This window comes from Protopterus annectens, chromosome 5.part0, assembly GCF_019279795.1.
Source record: "Protopterus annectens isolate FY-2018-M chromosome 5.part0, PAN1.0, whole genome shotgun sequence".
NCBI lineage: Eukaryota > Metazoa > Chordata > Ceratodontiformes > Protopteridae > Protopterus > Protopterus annectens.
Genome location: NC_056735.1, coordinates 569426134 through 569445206, shown reverse-complemented (window position 1 = coordinate 569445206; position 19073 = coordinate 569426134). Strand labels below are relative to the sequence as shown.

At 44.3% G+C, this 19073-nt stretch overlaps 1 protein-coding gene across 2 annotated transcripts in view; it reads left to right on the top strand.

Annotated features, from left to right (window-relative positions):
• The window catches only part of PRKX (protein kinase X-linked), a 1617443-nt gene that overhangs the window by 1089684 nt on the left and 508686 nt on the right, over positions 1–19073 (top strand). For both annotated transcript variants that reach the window (XM_044072450.1, XM_044072451.1), the window contains one exon: positions 15685–15780. In XM_044072450.1, coding sequence (XP_043928385.1) covers positions 15685–15780 — 96 coding nt within the window. The remainder of the gene's footprint in view (positions 1–15684; positions 15781–19073) is intronic.

Sequence of the window (19073 nt, the reverse complement as noted above, 5' to 3'; positions counted from 1 at the left end):
GGTTGGTACCCGATACTGCCCGTAGCACCCCTGCCAGGCACAGGTACCATGTCCGTGCCCAGAGACAGTGATCTGTACACCCTAGCAGGTACAGTCTGTGGCTGTCCCACAACCTCCCGTATATGGCTGCCACATGGTGGAGCTGTGTGCATGCAGACACAGACACATTAACCAAACAAGTAGGGCTCACACATACACACACACATTACATCAACATTGGCCCATGCTGTACTGTTGTCCCTCACCCACACACACAAACACACACACACACACACATGTTGATTGGATGGGTCAGTGTCGGGCTCTGGCAAACCAACAACACACCCTGTGCATATGATGACACCTGTGCCACCTCCTGTCATCTGTAACATTGATGCAGGAACAGGCTAACATGGTTATAATGTACAGGGTGACATTATAGCAGTGTAGCAATATTAGCAAGTTGTCAACAGGAAAGTGTAATGATATCCTTGTAGGTATATCTGAGCAGGCATTGTGCATCACAGCTGTGATTGTCAATGTAGCATTGTTTACACCAGTGTTAGGTCTAGGTATGTATTGTCCACCCATGTGCCACTTGGCTGAAGTGTACAGTGTTGTCAGCATGCATTAGTGAGTGAACAGTACATGTGTGGTGTGTGCATTACAGATTAGCAGGTGTACATCTGTGCACATGGTGGGTGCATACTGTCTGCATGTACGTGCATAGTGGACATATGGGACGTGTGACATACCCTGTTGTACACATTAACATTTCCTAGTATCTTTCGATGGCCAGTATGCATTCTACTACAGATATGTACTAACATGGGTACACGTGTGTATGACATGGGTTGACAGTATGCTGTGGGTGATACTGTTGATACCTGTCAATGATTTGCAGTCTGATAGTATACACAACCTCAACAGCATGACTATAACCAATCATTAGATGATGTCTTGACAAATGACACACAGTTGTAGGGAACTCAGTAACAGTTGGATCCTTCCAGTACTATACTATAACAGTGACTGGTGGTATTGACCATCACCCGTACCTGGGACCACACCTGTTTGGCATATAGCCCTCTTAGGTACATGCAAACACACTAGGGATATGTCCATCCACATCGCATGCATTGGCCTACAATGCATTCCCTGGATGGGATGCATATCCTACACAAGGGTATCATACAGACAGATACCTGTTGTCCAATACATGCTGTATAGCAGTAAGCCTACTATGGCATAGTCATCCACATTTACTATACATACTATCCTGACAGTACCACATAGGTGGTAGCCCTCAACATGTATGTTGGATAACAATGTGTACATACAGCCACGTGTTATGTCATCTGTCCCTTCTTATCCACACATCCATAGGTATTGTGGAGTCCCTCGGTGTGTCACATAAGACAATAGGGGCCTGACTGCATATTCACAGGGCTGTTGTGCACCTATAATGACTGTCCATTATTGCCAGTTGTTGTTGTTGTGTATGAACATGTCTGACATATACCCCAGGCATGTACCCTCACTCACAGTAATCTATAGTAACTGTCATGGGTGTGTGTGGCACAGATGACCTTGGACACAGATCACTACAGTGGCCGGGCTTGTCACATACATATGTGACCTACAATCTGAGAAGCAGTGGCACAATCTGTCAAAGGAAACAAATGTATTCATGTAGTATGCAGACTTCACACCTATGTACTGATTGAGGTCACATGTACACATTTATTTGCCATGCGGATAGCTGATGTGTGCAATGCACATACTGTGTTAATCATGATGTGTCATACCATAGTAAAAGCAAAACCCACCCTGCATTGACCAACTGTGTCACACACACACACACACACACACACACACACACACACACACACACACTCAGCGATTGCAGGATTCAAACCCCTACCTATGTTATGATACTAGAGACATGTGCATTAACACGGCGCGCTATATGCTTTGCTGGGTGGTTTCTCTTCTCCTGCTATATTTGTAGGATGCTGACATCATCAGACTTTCGAAAGAGGAATGTACCTCTTTTACTTTGGTTTCCCAGTCTCCAAAAAGGGCACTCCTCTCAAAGGAAGTCACACACACACACCCCCAGACACACACACACACACACACACACACACACACACACACACACACACACACACACACACACACACACACACACACACACACACACACACACACACACACACACACACACACACACACACACTGTCAGTGTTTGCAGGATTCAAACCCCTACCTACCTATGTTATGATACTAGAGACATATGCATTAACACGGCGCGCTATATGCTTTACTGGGTGGTTTCTATTCTCCTGCTATATTTGTAGGATGCTGACATCATCACACTGGACATGGTAATGTGTGTACACTTTGTTTTATGCAATCCCAGGAATGAGCCATGTGGGTCGGCAGGTGTCAACAGCTTGAACAGGACCACATAACCCTTACCTTGTATGATCTATTTGTGGACACACTGACATTCCTTCATATGTCAACACATATTTATGCACAGATTGTTGGTTTTGTGGATACGACATGTGTCAGGGGTGTTGATAAAGGGCTATTCAAAGTCTATGTGGGACATGTGTAGCTCTGTTCAGTGATGTATGTCCTGTGTGTCTACCTTGCAAACAGTCTAGCATGTTTGGGAACCATGATCTGCACATGAACATACCACAGTTGGTAGGGTTGTGTGTTTGTCAGCTTACAATAGCTCTGTGTATGACTTCAACCATGATGGACTCCATGGCCTTGCAGATCAGACTTCATAGGCTTACTGGAATATACTTCCCATGGTGTGTTGTGCACATACACTTGTGGGGAGTGCCATGTGTTGCTGTAACACATTCAACGGTTCCAGATCCTGTGGAGAGGGTGAGGCTCAACAGACTGTTCAGGTGCAGGGTCTGTTTTTTTCTGTAGTTCATGCATGACACATATTGGGAAACAATGTAATCCAATTGCTGCCATGCTTTTGGCTTTGGGGGGAGCTGTTCAGACATTCTACATGTGATATCCCCTGGTATGATGACTAGGACTATGGTCAGTGGGAGGTTGGTATGTCTATATGGGCCTGTCTGACAGGATGTCGGCATTGTCAGTCACATACAGTTGGCCCTGACTCAGGACATATGAGTGTACATTGCTATTTATGACATAGCTGAAGGAGATGTCATGATTCAGTCTGGAATCCTTCTCAGCTACTCTTTACAAAACACCAACAAACCTGAGCACTAATCCCTGTTAGACTCTTTTACACACTTACCCTACTGATTCTTTGCGATCAGGCTACAGAATATGTCATCATAATATCCTGGCATGTCCAGGGGCCGGTTTCGTGTGTACTCTCCAGTCCAGCTAGTGAATATTGTGGTTTTGACACAATGTCACATCTGCCTCATGTACACAGACAACCCTCTCCTCCTCCCAACAAACTCAGATATATGTGAGGGATGCAACAATATTGACATACAGGAGGCTGAGCTCTCTCGACCCATGGCTGGCATAGTCTATCAGGTAGTGAAGGTAACCACACACACCACATATCAGTATCACATAAACCTATAGCGACAGCAATCAAACCACATTATCACACATAAACATACTCTGAGGCTCTACATAAACTCTGCCTAAGCAGCAGAGACCTCCAAAGCAGACACACAAACAACTGCTACCCCACTACAATACCCACATATCACATAGTTCACAATGTCAATGTGCCACACAGTCACTGCCCTTCGGGCTAAACAACACACCTAATACACTTGTAATATGTGACACTTATTGTCAGACACACTGACGTCCCACTCACCAGGCCAAACAAGGGAATAGTCACTTTGAGCTGTCTCTCCGGTGGCAGGATCCACAACATAACACATGCACTCAGGTCATTCCAAATCAAGTGAAGGACTGGCTCCATCATTGTCCATGCTGGTGCGTACACCCTCAGACGTCCCTCCCTGGACCACATGACATGATACATAGAGGAACCTTCTGATCATGTAGCCCAGGCCAGTATGACCCTGACCTTGTCTAGCATCTTACACTGACCAAGTATGATGTCACAGTATACCAACAAACTGATCACGTTTAACAGTTGGCTAACATATTGGTGTCATTCACAGGGGATACAGTGTCTGTCAGCCTGGGGTGACATGCTCGACATGCCACGTAGCTTCCCTATGGACAGCTTGCACCTGTCACCCTTGGACTTTCAAATACTGGCTAAGGCAGTTGCTACCACCATACTGCCTTTTTTAAGCTGGGCTCAAAAGACAAACCCACCTCCATAGACATTAGAGAGTACATGACACTGAGGGTAATGCTGCTCAACACCAGATGTGTTACCCTCAAATTGCGACCACTCAGGAATCTCCTCAGTATGGACAACAGCGATATCTGTGCACTAACAGACACCTGGTTCAGGCTCCCAAATGCACACCAGCACTACCAGGTTATATTTCATACCATGCTTTCTGAACACAAAACTCGGAATGGCCAACACAAATAGGGGGAGTATCCATATACATCACAGATGCACGAGTTGGTAGCACTGCACAAAGCATCACAGACCATACATATGCACCTAACATTGTGCACATCTGCCTTTTGGTTTGTTGCCTGCTACAGACCACCCTCCCAAACTCATGAACCACACTCTGCTTTCCTGGGAACACTGTACAATATGAAGGTCTCTCCAAACACCATTATATTGGGTAACTTCAAATACCCACACATTGACTGGGGATAGTACTCAGGCCCCAACACCCTCACCCAACAGTTGCTACTATTTGTACACACATATGCTATGGCACAACCGGTCACCACACCCACAAGAGGGGACAACATATTGGACATGGTCATCACCAACATGGGGACTCTATGTTCCACACCTGAGATATACCCCTCATTGGTAAGGTCAGAACATACATTTATCTCACTGGACATCCATATCCCGTCCACACACCCATCCTGGGTAATCTTGGTGAACTTCTCAAAAGCAAACGTCACACTTCTCCAAACCAAGGTGGTATCCTTCAGAGACTCTGGGACAATGGTAAGTTTGGCTCTGACTGCTGAATCCTTTACATACACATTCTATGGACACCTAGTGGACTGCATGGATCGTGCTATCCCAAATAACAACTGGACTCACTCCTCCAATGGCAGGGGACCTGTCTGGTAGACCCCGGCCATTAATAAGCTATACAATGAAAGGAGGACGCTACTACATGATAGAGCAGAATCCCAGACAGGGAAGGCATCTGTGATCTGTACTAGCAGACAGCTACAATCACTCATGTATCTGTCAGGCCCGCTTCTAACGGACAATTGCACCAGACACGGACACTCACAAGGCCTTCTTCAGTTAATTCAGGTACCTGGGTGGACACTCACTGATATGCTGTGAGTTACTGCATACTGACTAAACGTACCCTGAACCCTTGCCAACATCCTGGCAAACAGGTTCAGTGCAGATGTCTCCCCCCCCCATCCCCCCTAAGGAGCTACTGTCCATCCCAACAGAGTGTAACCTCCCTGACATCACAAATAAACAGGTGAGCGCTGCTCTCCCCACAGCGGACAACACAGCATCAATGGGACCAGACGGTGTCCCGGCCTGCGTCTTACACGGGCTTCATGACAGACGTAACCCTCACATTACGTCACTGTTCAATATCAGAGTTACTGCAGGATATGTACCCACGGAATGGCGTACAGTGATATAGTGGTCCTGCTCCACAGAGTTGCTGCCACAACGGACCACAGACAATGTTGGCCTAAAAGGCTAACTAGCCTGTTCTGCAAAGCTATGGAGCATATTGTAATGGGACCTACAGACACTGGGTCCCACAAATTTCAGCGTTGTTGTGGGCAGATCTTGCCGCCTGGACCTGTTCGTATTCTTTAAACAGTTACCAGGTCCATCGGTGTAGGGACGGTTGTCCACACAGCCTGCCTGGACCTTGCACAACCCTTCGGCACAATACCCCACTCGACCATTATGCTTAGGCTCACCGGCGTCGATATCGACACATCTCACACGATGGATTGCTACCTGGATCAGGGATAGCACCCACATGCTCAGTATTGCAGGTGCCATGTCTGACTATACACCAGTTACACATGGCATCACACAAGGCTCAGTCCTGGGACCTCTCTTGTTCAGTATATATTTGTGTGACGTATGGCTAACACAGGAGGAATATGGCTGACCATGTTTGCAGATGACTGCAAACTGGGTGTCATAATCAACTCTTCAGCTGGCACATGCATACTCAAACAGGGTCTCACAGAGATAGGATGACTGGTGCCTGAGCCATGGACTACAGCTAAATGCCATTAGTTGCATAGTCATCCCCTTTGGGAATAACAACATGCCCACACATTACCACATAGGTAGTAATCCATTACATACGGTAGTAGTTGTTAGGGGTTTGGGGACACAACTTGTTTGTACTCTCGCCTTTGGCAATCACGTTGCCAAAGTGGTTAGACAGAACTTCTATATAGCCCACCTTATCCCATATGGTTTCACATGTTGATCAAGTGAGGTCATTGGGCCCCTATACTCATCACAACCATGCTTGGTTACAATGCCACATTTGGGATGTACCTTACCCGACACCTGCAGCAACTGTGATGACCACAAATGTTCCACAACAAGCAGATGTAGGAACTCGTATGTATGCCCTGCACAGTTCAGATACAGTAACTCCAGCTCTACTCAGTCGCTTACCACCTACACATGTTGTGTGCCTGTAGTTTAAGGAAATATCTGACCCAGATTTAATGGACATGCTCCACCTCAGGATATCCAACTCCCTTGGAGCTACACACTCCAGAGACATATACCTCAGCACAAATGTTAATAGGACATGCTGGAGGGACAGATTCTAATCCCAGAGGCTTCACTCACTCCGGATTGTAATCCTGGTTTTGCATGGGCAGAGCCACCCACTGACCACCTACAGGAGACATCTTGAAAAGTGGATGGGTGATCGTATGCTTACCCATGGGATATCTTCTGGGTCCCTGCTAGACAGAGGCACAATACACTAAACGTAAATGGGCTGTCTTGTGTGACCTACTATTCGCAGGCACAGTGTTCTACTTTGACAGGGTTGCGAAAGCCAAACACACTCTGGCTAGGCTTGTACATGCCCTAGGGTGGATAGGCTAGTATCAACCTCTGAACCTATGTTAATGTTCAGGATGCACAATGTTTATTGCTGATACTGTTTGCAGGTTTTATCGTTTTTGCTTTCCCACTTTCTATGAACAACTTGGTTATCTGCAGAACACATTTGATTATGACAGGGTTCCACTATATTATATATGTATCTGTTGTCCTATAACTGTGTGCACAGGGCAGATTGCTGGATAGTGAGAGGTTCCTGGGTTAACACATGCCACTGCCTGATATGTGTGGCCCACTGCTGCACACCGACATGGCCTAAGTATGTGAGCATGCCCAGTTCAGACTGTCAGTGTTCTGTTGCCTGACATTTGTCTCATTTATTCAAGTGTGTGAGCATGCCCAGTGTGACCTTTCATTATGTTGCTGTCTGAGGTCCACTACATCTGTTGATGTATGTGTACATGTCCAATATTAACATTTCTACTGTGTGTGTTGACATTCAGGTTCTATTCTTATTGCGGGACTCACCTTTGTGTCATAACTCGACAGGGATTATGCTGTGCCTGCAGGGTTTCCATGGAATACTTAGCATAGACTTATCAACATTTCTTCATACAGGCTGACCACTGCAATACTGTCATGGCTTAGTGGTTCAGTACTATGACTATAGTGCACAGTATCCTGGGTTCGAGGCCCATCAATGCTTTATATTTTCATACTGAGCAGACCAGACTGCTTAAGGGCCAGTAGAGCAAATATGAGCATGTTGCCTTTTGTTCAGTTATGCCCTACTTAGGTTCATTGGTTCATACTAGGCTATCTGCCCTAAGGCATTTACAAGCCTAGCCAGAGTGTGTTTGGCTTTCGCCACCCTCTGAACTGATTTTACTGTGCCCTTTTTAAGGTTAGTTTACTGTGCCGCTGTCTAGTAGTGACACCGAAGTAATCCCTGTGGTAAACCTACGATCTCCCATCCACTCGTCAAGATTCCTCTTGGAGAGTCAGTGAGGGGCTCTGCCTAACATGGACTGGGATTCTGTTCCAGAGCGAAGGGAGCCTCTGGGTTAGGAATCTGTCCCTCCAGCATGTCCAATTTATTTCTGTGCTCAGGTTCAAGTCCCTCGAGCGCGTAGCTCTACGGGATTTGGATTTTCTGAGGTGGAGCATGCTCATTAATTCCGGGTTGGACGTGGCTTTATACGTCAGGCATAGATCGCCTCTAAGTAGGCGGTATGCAACTGAATAGAGCTGTAGTTTCTTTAACCGAGCAGCATATGGCATCTGTTTGAGTCCCATGATCCTCTTTGTGAGGTACTTTTGGGGTCTTTCAAGTTGCTGCAGGTGTCAGGTGTAAGGTACATCCCAAATGGGGCATTGTATTCAATTATGGGCCTGATGAGGGATGAATAAAGGGGCACAACGACCTCCCTCGATGTAGATGTGAATCCTTTCATGATAAGGTGGGCTATTACAGAAGGTCTTTCTAACCACTTTGGCAATGTGGTTGTCAAAGGGGAAATTACTGTCAACTTGGGTCTCCAAGTACTTCTTCGATACTTAATGGATTCCCGCCTATGTGGTAATTTGTGGGCACTTTGTTTTTGCCAAAGGGTATGACTATACACTTTTTAGCGTTTAGCTTTAGGCCATGGCTCTGGCACCTGTTATCCGTCTCTGAGACCCTTTTGGAGGATGCTTGTGTCAGCTGGAGAGTCGATTATGGCACCCAGTTTGCAGTCATCTGCAAACCTGGTCAGCCACAGTCTTCCCGTGTTAGCCTGTACCACCGTAAAATATATGCCGAACACAAGAAGTCCCAGGACTGAGCCTTGTGGGACGCCACTTGTAACTGGTTTAGACTCTGACATGGCTCCAGCAATTCTGACTATGTGGGTTCTGTCCTTGAGCCAGTTTGCAACCCATCTTATGACGTAGGGGTTTATATTTAAGCTGGAGAGCTTATCTATGATGCCCGAGTGGGGTATTGTGTTGAAGGCTTTTGCGAGGTCCAGGTGGCTGTGTGGACTACCTTCCCCTCATCAATGACCTTGGTGACTGTTTCAAAGAAATCAACCAGGTTTAAGAGGCAAGATCTGCCCTTAACAAAGCCAAATTGGGTAGGATCCAGTGTCTGTAGGTCCCCAATGTCTTTGAGTTCCATGATGATCCTCTCCATAGCTTTGCAGACCAGGCTAGTCAGGCTTATGGGGCGATAGTTTCCAGGGTCCGTAGAGGCACCACCTTTGTGGAGTGGGACCACTGTTGCTGTACGCCATTCTTTGGGTACATATCCTGTAGTAAGGCTGAGAATGAACAGCAGCTTTATGTGGGGGTTTAGCTCTTCTTGAAGTTCATGTAGAACGCAGCCCGGGGCAACATCTGTTCCCATTGATGCTGTGTTTTTTGCTTTGGAGAAGACAGCTCTCACCTGAGCATCTGAGATGTCAGGGAGGCAGCACTCTGCTGGGATAGATATTTGCTCTTTAGTGGGGGAAGAAGTTTGTACTGAACCTGTCTGCCAGGATGTTGGCAATGTCTGTGGGTTCAGTGTATTTATTGTCATTTTGGACCAACTCTGAGCATATCTGGGAGTTGCCACCCAGGTTCCTAACATAACCAAAGAAGGCCGTGTGATTATCTTTAGTGTCCTGTGCAATTTTTCTCTCGAAGCTGGCCTTGAATGATTTTGTGAGGGATCATAGCTTTTTGCTAGTACTGATCAGAGATGCGTTCCCTTTTAGGGATTTTGCTCTATCATGTAGTAGTATCCTCCTCCTGTTGTACAGCTTATTTATGGCTGGGGTCCACCAGGCAGTACACCTGCCTTTGGATGATTAGGTCTTGGTTTTGTTTGGGATAGCATGATCCATGCATTCATGAAGGTGTCCATAGAATGTGTTTTTAAAGGATTCTGCAGTTTGAGCCGTACTTCCCACTGGCCCGGGGGCCTTGAAGGATTCCACCTCGGTTTTGAGAAGTGTGACATTAGCTTTTGAGAAGTTTTTCACTGTGGTTTTCTGGGCTGTGGGTGGGATCGGCATGTGGATATCCAGTGGAATTGATTTATGGTCCGATCTTACCAATGAGGGGAATACCTCTGGTATGGAGCATAGAGTCCCCATGTTGGTGATGACCAGGTCCAGTATGTTATCCCCTCTTGTGGGGGTGGTGACTAGTTGTTCCTTAGCATTTGAGTTTATAAATTCTAGGAACCTTTGGGCTAGGGTGTTGGGCTTTGAGTACTGCTCCCAGTCAATGTTTGGGTAGTTGAAGTCACCCAATATAATGGTGTTTGGAGAGACCTTCATATACTTAGACCCAGCTTGTCCAACATTGCTCAGTATTAACCAACATTGCTGGACGTTGTCCAGTATTACTCAACATTGACTGCAGTTGTGCTAGTTCGTGTGTGCGATTTTCTTTACATATACTACATGATGGTAAATGCTGTTTAGCACTGCTTTATATTGTTAACACATGGCAATCATGCCTCCGGTGGTGCTGCAGGGCTGGCTATGTCGGATGCACCTACTACACTCCCTATACATGTTTGGAAGCAGGTGGTGTCAACTTAGGTATCCCTTTTACTATATGTGTGAGTCAGAGAGAGGTATCATTTCCAGGGTTCCTACTGAGCCAGCGTATGTGCTATACGTTGCCTCTTTGCCAAGGCCAAAGCATACTGGGCACGCCTACTTCTGCCTACTGGGGCAGGCTCAGGTTGTTCCTCCTCCGAGTTATGCTCTGCCTGTGATGGCCTTAGCAATGGTGAGGGGCTATTTGGCCCAAGCCTATGCTGGTCCTGCTGCAGCTGCTTTCGCAGGATCATATTATGAAGCATAGCACATACCATGACAATTTGGGTACATGTAGTTGGTGAGTACTGCAAGGCTCCACCAGATGTGTCCAGGAACCGGAGCCGTGACTTGAGCAGCCCAAACACACACTCGATTACATTTCGTGTTTGTGCGCGTGCCTCATTATGGCGTTCCTGTTCAGGTGTGTGTGCGTTCCTGATGGGTGCCATCAGCCACGGCTCCTGTGCATAGCCAGCATCCCCCACTAGGTGACCATGTGGGATGTCCCCATTGGCAAATGTCTGGTACAGCTGCGTCAGATGCCAGATGTGGGAATCATGGTAGTTTCCAGGGCAGCCAGCACACACATTCAGTATTATGCCCTGGGCATCACACACGACCTGGCAGTTGGAGGGGAAGCCCTTGCGGTTGAAGTAGACCCTACCCCGCTCACAGGCTGGTGCTTTGATGCGTATGTGCGTGCAGTCTATTGCACCCACTACCTCAGGGTATTCTGCTATTTGCTGGAAGAGACTTATATTGCTGGCCAATTCCTCACGGGAACTGGGGAAATATACATGATCCCCTACATGAGCTGACATGGCATCCAGGAACTGGTGCAGTACCCTGGATGTTGATGCCTGTGATATCCCCATCATATCACCAGTTGGTATCTGGAAGGTACTTGTTGCTAATATTCTTAGGTCAGCACATACCTTGGTTTCCACTGGAATGGGTTCCCCTCTGTTGGTTCTGTGTGTGAGGCGTGGCCTGCACAGCTCAACAATTTGCTGCAAGAGGTCTCTGTCCACTCTATAGCGCTCCACTATCTCCAGCTCATGTAGCCCCTGGTAGGTTACCCTGGGCCTGTACACTCTTCTCCGTCTCCTCACTGTGGGTTGTCCAGCAGCATTTGCATTATCACCACCCTCAGCATGTTGCATATGTCGCCTTATAACAGCAATGGCAGCCCCTAACATTTCTTTGTCTCAGTAAAGCTTTTTCAGTTTTCACTTCTATTAGCTTACTGCAGTGTCTTGAGAGAAACATAGTGGACTATTTGCAGAGTTTTAAGTGCTGGGATGGGCTGGGCTAGTGTACTGCATGTGTAATTGCCCGATTCTGATTGTTTTCACCTGCTAGCTCTGCTAGTACTCCCTGGTAACTTCCTACTATTTGGTGTGCTTCCTTTTTCCTTTCTGTTTCCTCAGGGTGGGGGGGGGGGGAGTGCCGCGCACACAAGCGCAAACACACGCACAGCAGCTAACACATGCGCACACGTGCTTACACGGACTAAAACTTGCTTATTCTTGTTAAAACGCGCGCACACCAGCGCACACGCGCTTACAACTGTTTACACAGCCTTACATATGCTTACTCCAGCTTACACGCGCGCACAGACGCTAACACGTGCGCACACTGTCTTACTCGGGTTTACTGGCGCACACACGCGCGCATGCACGCTCAGCAAGAAACTTCGGTGTTAGCCACGGCATACACCTTCAATTTCTTTACTTAACCTAGCCTACCTGTTGACACACCTCTTTCAATGATAGGTAAATGTCACCTAACACATGCCACTCGGCTCCAATGAGCTTCACTTCTTTCATACATGCCCCCCTCGTGATGTCACCTATCTTCTACTCTGTTACTCCCCTTATCCTACTCCTACACTCCACTGACTGTGCTCATTTGCTATGTAAACTTGCGATTCTCTATCCTAACCCTCATTTGCATAGGACTGCCTACTAATGCTTGGTTACATCTTTTAGACTGAGCTCCCCACCTTAGCAACCTCTACTCGGTGGCCATGTTGTCTTCAGCCTTCCATTCACTTGCATTGTAAATTCATATCAGCTATGAAATCCACATTTGTGGATCTTAATTATTGATTTTCTGGTTTTTAGGGCAGGGCGCTGCGCTATGCTTAAACCCCGGAGATCGGGTTGAAAAAAAAAGTTATTTTATTTTTATTTTGCATCACTTCATATTGCCAATGGCTGTATTTTTGGCCATTGGCATGCTTCCTCCTGTAAATGCATCCTTTTTTTGGAGCTGTCACGGCTCCGTTTTGCTATTTGCAGAACCGTACTCAGTTGTCAACTGAGTACATTTCTGCAAATAACACTACTCCTACTCAGGTTTGGGTTTCCTGGATTGCAAATTTACCTCATTTGCATAGCTTTCACCTGCAATTGAGGTAATTTGCATATCCAAGCCCTGTCCGTGTAGGACTAGTTTTGAGAGCTCTGTTACACGCCCCTACCGGCTCTTCCTGGATCGCTCGGCGGACATGTTGGCTGCATGGAGTCTTACTCTACTCTTAGACTCCGTGCAAGCCTTCGTGAATCCGGCCCCATGACTTTGCAACACACTGCACAAAAGCTTTGGTTTCACACATTCTTATGTTTTGCTCCCACCTTGCACCAGTAAAAGTAATGTTCATATCACACGTCACTGGTAGCATCAGTTCATTACATATGCAGTCATACAGTGGATATAAAAAGTTTACAAACCCCTGTTAAAATGCCAGGTTTTTGTTATATAAAAAAAATGAGACCATAATAAATCATTTTAAAACTTTCCCCACCTTTAATGTAACCTATAACCTGTACAATTCAATTGAAAAACAAACAAATCTGTTAGGGGAACAAAATAAAAAAATGTACAATACGCTTGTTGCACAAGTGTGCACACCCTTAAACTAATACTTTGTTGAAACACCTTTTGATTTAATTACAGCATTCAGCCTTCTTGGGTAGGAGTCTAACAGCACGGCACATCTTGACTTGGCAATATTTGCCCACTCTTCCTTGCAAAAGCACTCCAAACCTGTCAAATTGTGAGGGCATCTCTTGTGCACAGCCCTCTTCAGGTCACCCCACTGATTTTCTATTGGATTTAGATCTGGGCTCTGGCTGGGCCATTCCAAAACTTTAGTTTTCTTCTGGTGAAGCCATTCTTTTGTTGATTTGGATGTATGGTTGGGCATTGTCGTGTTGAAAGTAAAATTCTTCATCTTCAGCTTTCTAGCAGACGCCTGAAGGTTTTGGGCCAAAACTGACTGGTATTTGGAACTGTTCATAATTCCCTCCACCTTGACTAATGCCCCAGTTCCAGCTGAATAAAAGCAACCCCAAAGCATGATACTGCCATCACCATGCTTCACCGTGGGGATGTTGTTTTTTTGGTGATGCAAAGTGTTGTTTTTGCTCCAAATGTACCTTTTGGAATTGTGGCCAAAAAGTTCAGGCTTGGTCTCATCAGACCATAACACATTTTCCCACTTGCTTTTGGGAGACTTATATTGTTTTACAAATTTTAACTGGGGCTGGATGTTTTTCTGTGTAAGAAAAGGCTTCCATTTTGCAACCCTACTCCATAGTCCAGACATATGGAGAAATACGGGAGATTGTTGTCACATGTAGTACACAACCAGTACTTGCCAGAAATTCCTGCAGTTCCTTCAGTGTTGCTGTAGGTCTCTTGGCAGCCTCCCTGACCAGTTTTCGTCTTGTCTTTTTATCAATTTTGGGGGGACGTCCAGTTGTTTGCAGTGTCACTGTTGTCCCATATTTTCTCCACTTTTTGATGACGGTCTTTACTGTGTTCCATGGTATATCCAATGCTGTGGAAATTTTTTTGTACCCTTCTCCTGACAGATACTTTTCAATATCTCTGATGCTTCGTAAGTTCTCTGCACCCATGACTTTTGCTGTTGCAGGCAACTGAGTAAATGTCAGGAAAATCCTACTAGGACAGCTGAACTTTATTTGGGGTTAATTAGAGTCTCTTTAATTGATGGCAGGTGTGTACCCAAGAAGACTGAATGCTGTAATTGAATCAAAAGGAGCTTCAACAAAGTATTAGTTTAAGGGTTTGCACACTTGTGCAACCAGTGTATTGTACATTTTTTATTTTTTATATTTTTTACACTAACAGATTTGTTTTTCAATTGAATTGCACAGGTTATAGGTCACATTAAAGTTTTGAAACTATTTATTGTGGTCTCATTTTTTTATATCACAAAAACCTGGGATTTTAACAGGTGTGAGTACACTTTTTATATCCATGGTAGATTGTTTTAGTTCATTACCTATGCAGTCATACATCAAAAGGTCTGTTTTACCATGTATATAGAAAAGAACTACAGTAAATTACTTTTCACAATACATCAGTTATGCTGTGTGCTGGGTGTCACACAGTGTTTAGACACCTTTGGAGAATTTTACTTCCTTTTCCAAGACTCAATAAAACAAACTGAATAGACCAAATATCACGTACATTCTGCTACCATTGGTACATGTGATGTGATGAGAACTTTTAGTAGTGCAGGGTAGAAACAAAAATGTAAGAATGTGTGAAAAGTGTTTGTGCAGTGTGTTACAAAGTACAAACTCGTCTGTGTATCACCTGGTTCAGTTTTTGTAGTTTATATAGTTTTTGCTTGTCTTAGTTTTGTAAATCATTTTTTGAGCATTTGAAATAGATTTTTTAAAAGGTGTAAAGCAGTCCAAAATTGTCATTTACATATTATACCCCCACCCCCAAAAAATTAGATGTTGAAACTTTTTCCAGTGATAATTGCCATGTTGTAATTGAATTTTGTTCTCTTGTGCCATTTAAAAATGTTTTAAGTCATTGTATTTTATGTTTCATTACTATAGCTTTACATGTTCAAGCTTCAGATATTGTATCACTGTTTTCAACATCTGTTTGTTATTCATACAGATTTCCACCATTTTTTGATGACAATCCATTTGGCATTTATCAGAAGATTCTTGCTTGCAAAATAGACTTTCCTAGACATCTGGATCTTTATGTTAAGTAAGTTGTGGGATTGCAGTTTAAAAAGTGTATTGTGTCAATTATTTGCATTATTCACAGTGTATGTATTTATCATTGCATTAGGTAAATCCATCATTGCATAGTTTGGCGTTTCATTGATTTGATGCTGTTCACATTTCTGAGTGAATAAATCCCAGATGTTTAACTAACAAACATTTGTGGATTATGATCTCAAGTGAACAATAGTATTTTAAGAAGTGTGATAAGACCAGTTGTGGTGTGGTTAGTTATTTTAATTTCTTTGGCTTGCAGAGTTAATAGTATATGTTTACTGTTGGTCAGTGCTGTTATATACATGTAGCAGGATTCATTGAGAATATGTACTGTGGTCACTTATTACAAAAGTGAAGCAGAATTTGCAGTGGTATATGTGGTGCCACTGTAAAGATATCTGGTGTACTTGTTTCTAACCTGGTGCATACTACAAACTATGGTGGGGATTGTCCAGCATGATACAGTATCCACTTCTTTGGGGATTATCCCAGTACCACTGTCCCCCCTGCAGGGACAGCAAACACTTCCTTCTGCTCTGTTAGCATGCTGCTTCTAGATGTCTCTCTGTCAATACTGATCTGTTAGCTATTAGAGAATGTGCCTTTGATTTAGCATAGCGAAGCATGTCAGTCTTTCGGCTTTTCCTGGTTAGGGGTCGTCACAGCAGAACTCCGGTCCACTAATGATTGGCAGTGGATTTTTATGGTGCCGAGTTGCCAGCCCGACGCCCTACCTTCAGAGAAGGCACACCCATTCACGCACGCACCTACCTGCATATCTTTAAATGTCACTCGACCGTGGGGAGGACATGCAGACTCCAAACAGAAGCCAAGAATCGAACAGAGTTACATGCTTAAAAATTCCTGGAGTCTTTCCTTTTTTGCCCATCAGCGCTGATGACATGGTCTGATCAGCACTCTCTGTTGCTGGCAGGCATGTCCATGGGTCCTAATTGCCTGTAGCAGGACACCGTATTTAGCAGGGCTGAAACTGGTTCACACTCTGCTGTGGTTCTCATTCTCTGAACATGTAGACCCTTGGGAGTACAATTGTTACAGAAATACAGAAGAAACCCAGATATAACATAGTGTAATTGAAGTGACATCTAAGGAGATACGAAATACTAAAGTCAGAGGGACATATAGTGCCAATATCCAGAGCTTAGTGTGATAAATATTTAAATCTGACTGTATAGCCAGCCCCAGTGGTGTAAACAGATAGTTTTGACTTTAGCTACGGATATCCAGAGTTTAATTAGCAGCTTGGTTGACTGACTGAGCTGGCTGTCCGTGGAAGATTGTGCCAGTTCTTGGGGAAGGTGAAACTGAGCAGGACATATTCTGTCACAATCCTTCATAGGAGGTATGTTGTTGCATTTGTGTCCTGGAGGCAAGCTTTCAGTCCACTAACTGTCTGGTGGTGGTGTTTATTAGTGGGTGTATTGGATTATACACCGACAGTGGCAGGAAGGGCACTCCTGGTCCCAGGGTAGAGCGAGGTAGCTTATCACTATGTCTAGCGGGTGAGATTAGGCCATTCAGTCTGAATGCCATAGAGGAGACAACCCACATGGCTGCTGATTGACAGCTTGTGTGGATGGCTGTCAGTTTTTTGTGATGGGGACTCCTCACCATGGAGGAATGAGTGGGAATGAGTCAACTTGGTGAAGGCTTGCTGGTCAGTAGGCAATGGGCAAAAAGAGCATAAAAAACTGTGTATTCTTTTAAGTAAGAATTCAATTTGTTTTTGTTCATATACTTTTCATCATCCAGTACTAGTGCTTCATAAATATTATAGGTTTATATGTTAATACTAGATGAACTGCCGTTGCTAGCCATTTTAAGCCTAGCCAATTATACCATTTGGTGCTTAAAATTAAGCTATCCCTTTGGAGTTTAGATTCACTTAGCCCTTTACAAGATCTATATTTATAGATCAGTCTGGGAAGTAATTACTAGATCAAAACCGATATTTGAAGGGGACTCATGATTTGGGAAAAAGAAATTGGGACCTGCCTCTGTTCATTACTAGTGCGGGGGGGGGGGTCCAGGAGTAAATTGCCTATTTTACAAGTATGAATCCAAGTTACAGTTGAATGTGGTCAGGGATGAGCTTTGTTTTATGTGGATGGGGCGCCTGCTCCAGAACAGTTGTATCTTCTGTGAGAAATGCCTGTGCCTCCAAACTGCACTGTTGATGTTGCAGAAGAGATGTGGATTGCTAGACTGAGTATTTCTGATACCATTTGACTTGCAGATGTGAAGTAATTATATGCTGTCTTACCTGCTAGATGAAGTAGTAAGGAACTGAGGCACAAATCTCTCTGAATTTTCATTGCTTTGTTACAGTTTTTATGTCTTTGTAACCATTTGGTTCTCTGTGTTGCAGTGCATAGTGTGTTAAAAAGTATGGTGGCTCAAAGCAGTGCTGTCAGGAACATCAGATTTCTTTTTCATTGTCAGTATAATGTACTGTCTTAAGCTCACATAGTAAGCAATAGTACATCAAATGAGGGTATTTTCTTCAAAATATTGTTCCTTTAGTATAATGAAACCATACTATACCTGATAACTAAAATAAAAATGTGTAGATTTTAGTGAAACACAAAACAGCTACTGTACACACACTTGTGTTGTCAAATCCATGTGTTTAACACTTCAGACCAAAGACATAGCATGGCAGTCAGTGTAGTAGGTACAGTAGTCCATCAGTTATCAAGTCGTTTATCACAAGAATCGCACTGAACAAGGTTTGACAGCAGTTTAACATTTATAAGCAGAGAGAGAGGATTGCCTTGTGTGAAGTTGTAAAAGTCTATGAGAAAGCTGCATTTTTGGTGAGTGCCAGAGGTTTGATATCTGTAAGGCAGAAATAATACTCAACTTTACATCCCAAAGAAAACAGAGTTGATTATTCTCTCCTCTCTCCATCTGTTTAGCCCTGCAACCTTGGATTCATTAGTCATATCCAAAATGCTGGCATTACGGCTGTACATCTTTCTTCTGTATCAGTGGACCAGATTCATAGTGTACATTGTTATGACTAAGAACTTGAGTAAGAATAAATCTTCATGTTGCCATGGTAAATTTACCCTGCTTAAGATATCTGATGTATGAATTTTTTTATTTTTTTGCCTGGTCTATGCCTTACTATCAGACCTCTGCAGATTAAGTAACTTCCTGTGTAGTCTCAAACGTGTCTTCTACAAAAATATTTTGAATTGTAATTTGCAAATGCTTATGGTCTTTTTTGTTTGCACTTCTGTGCCATAAATGGAA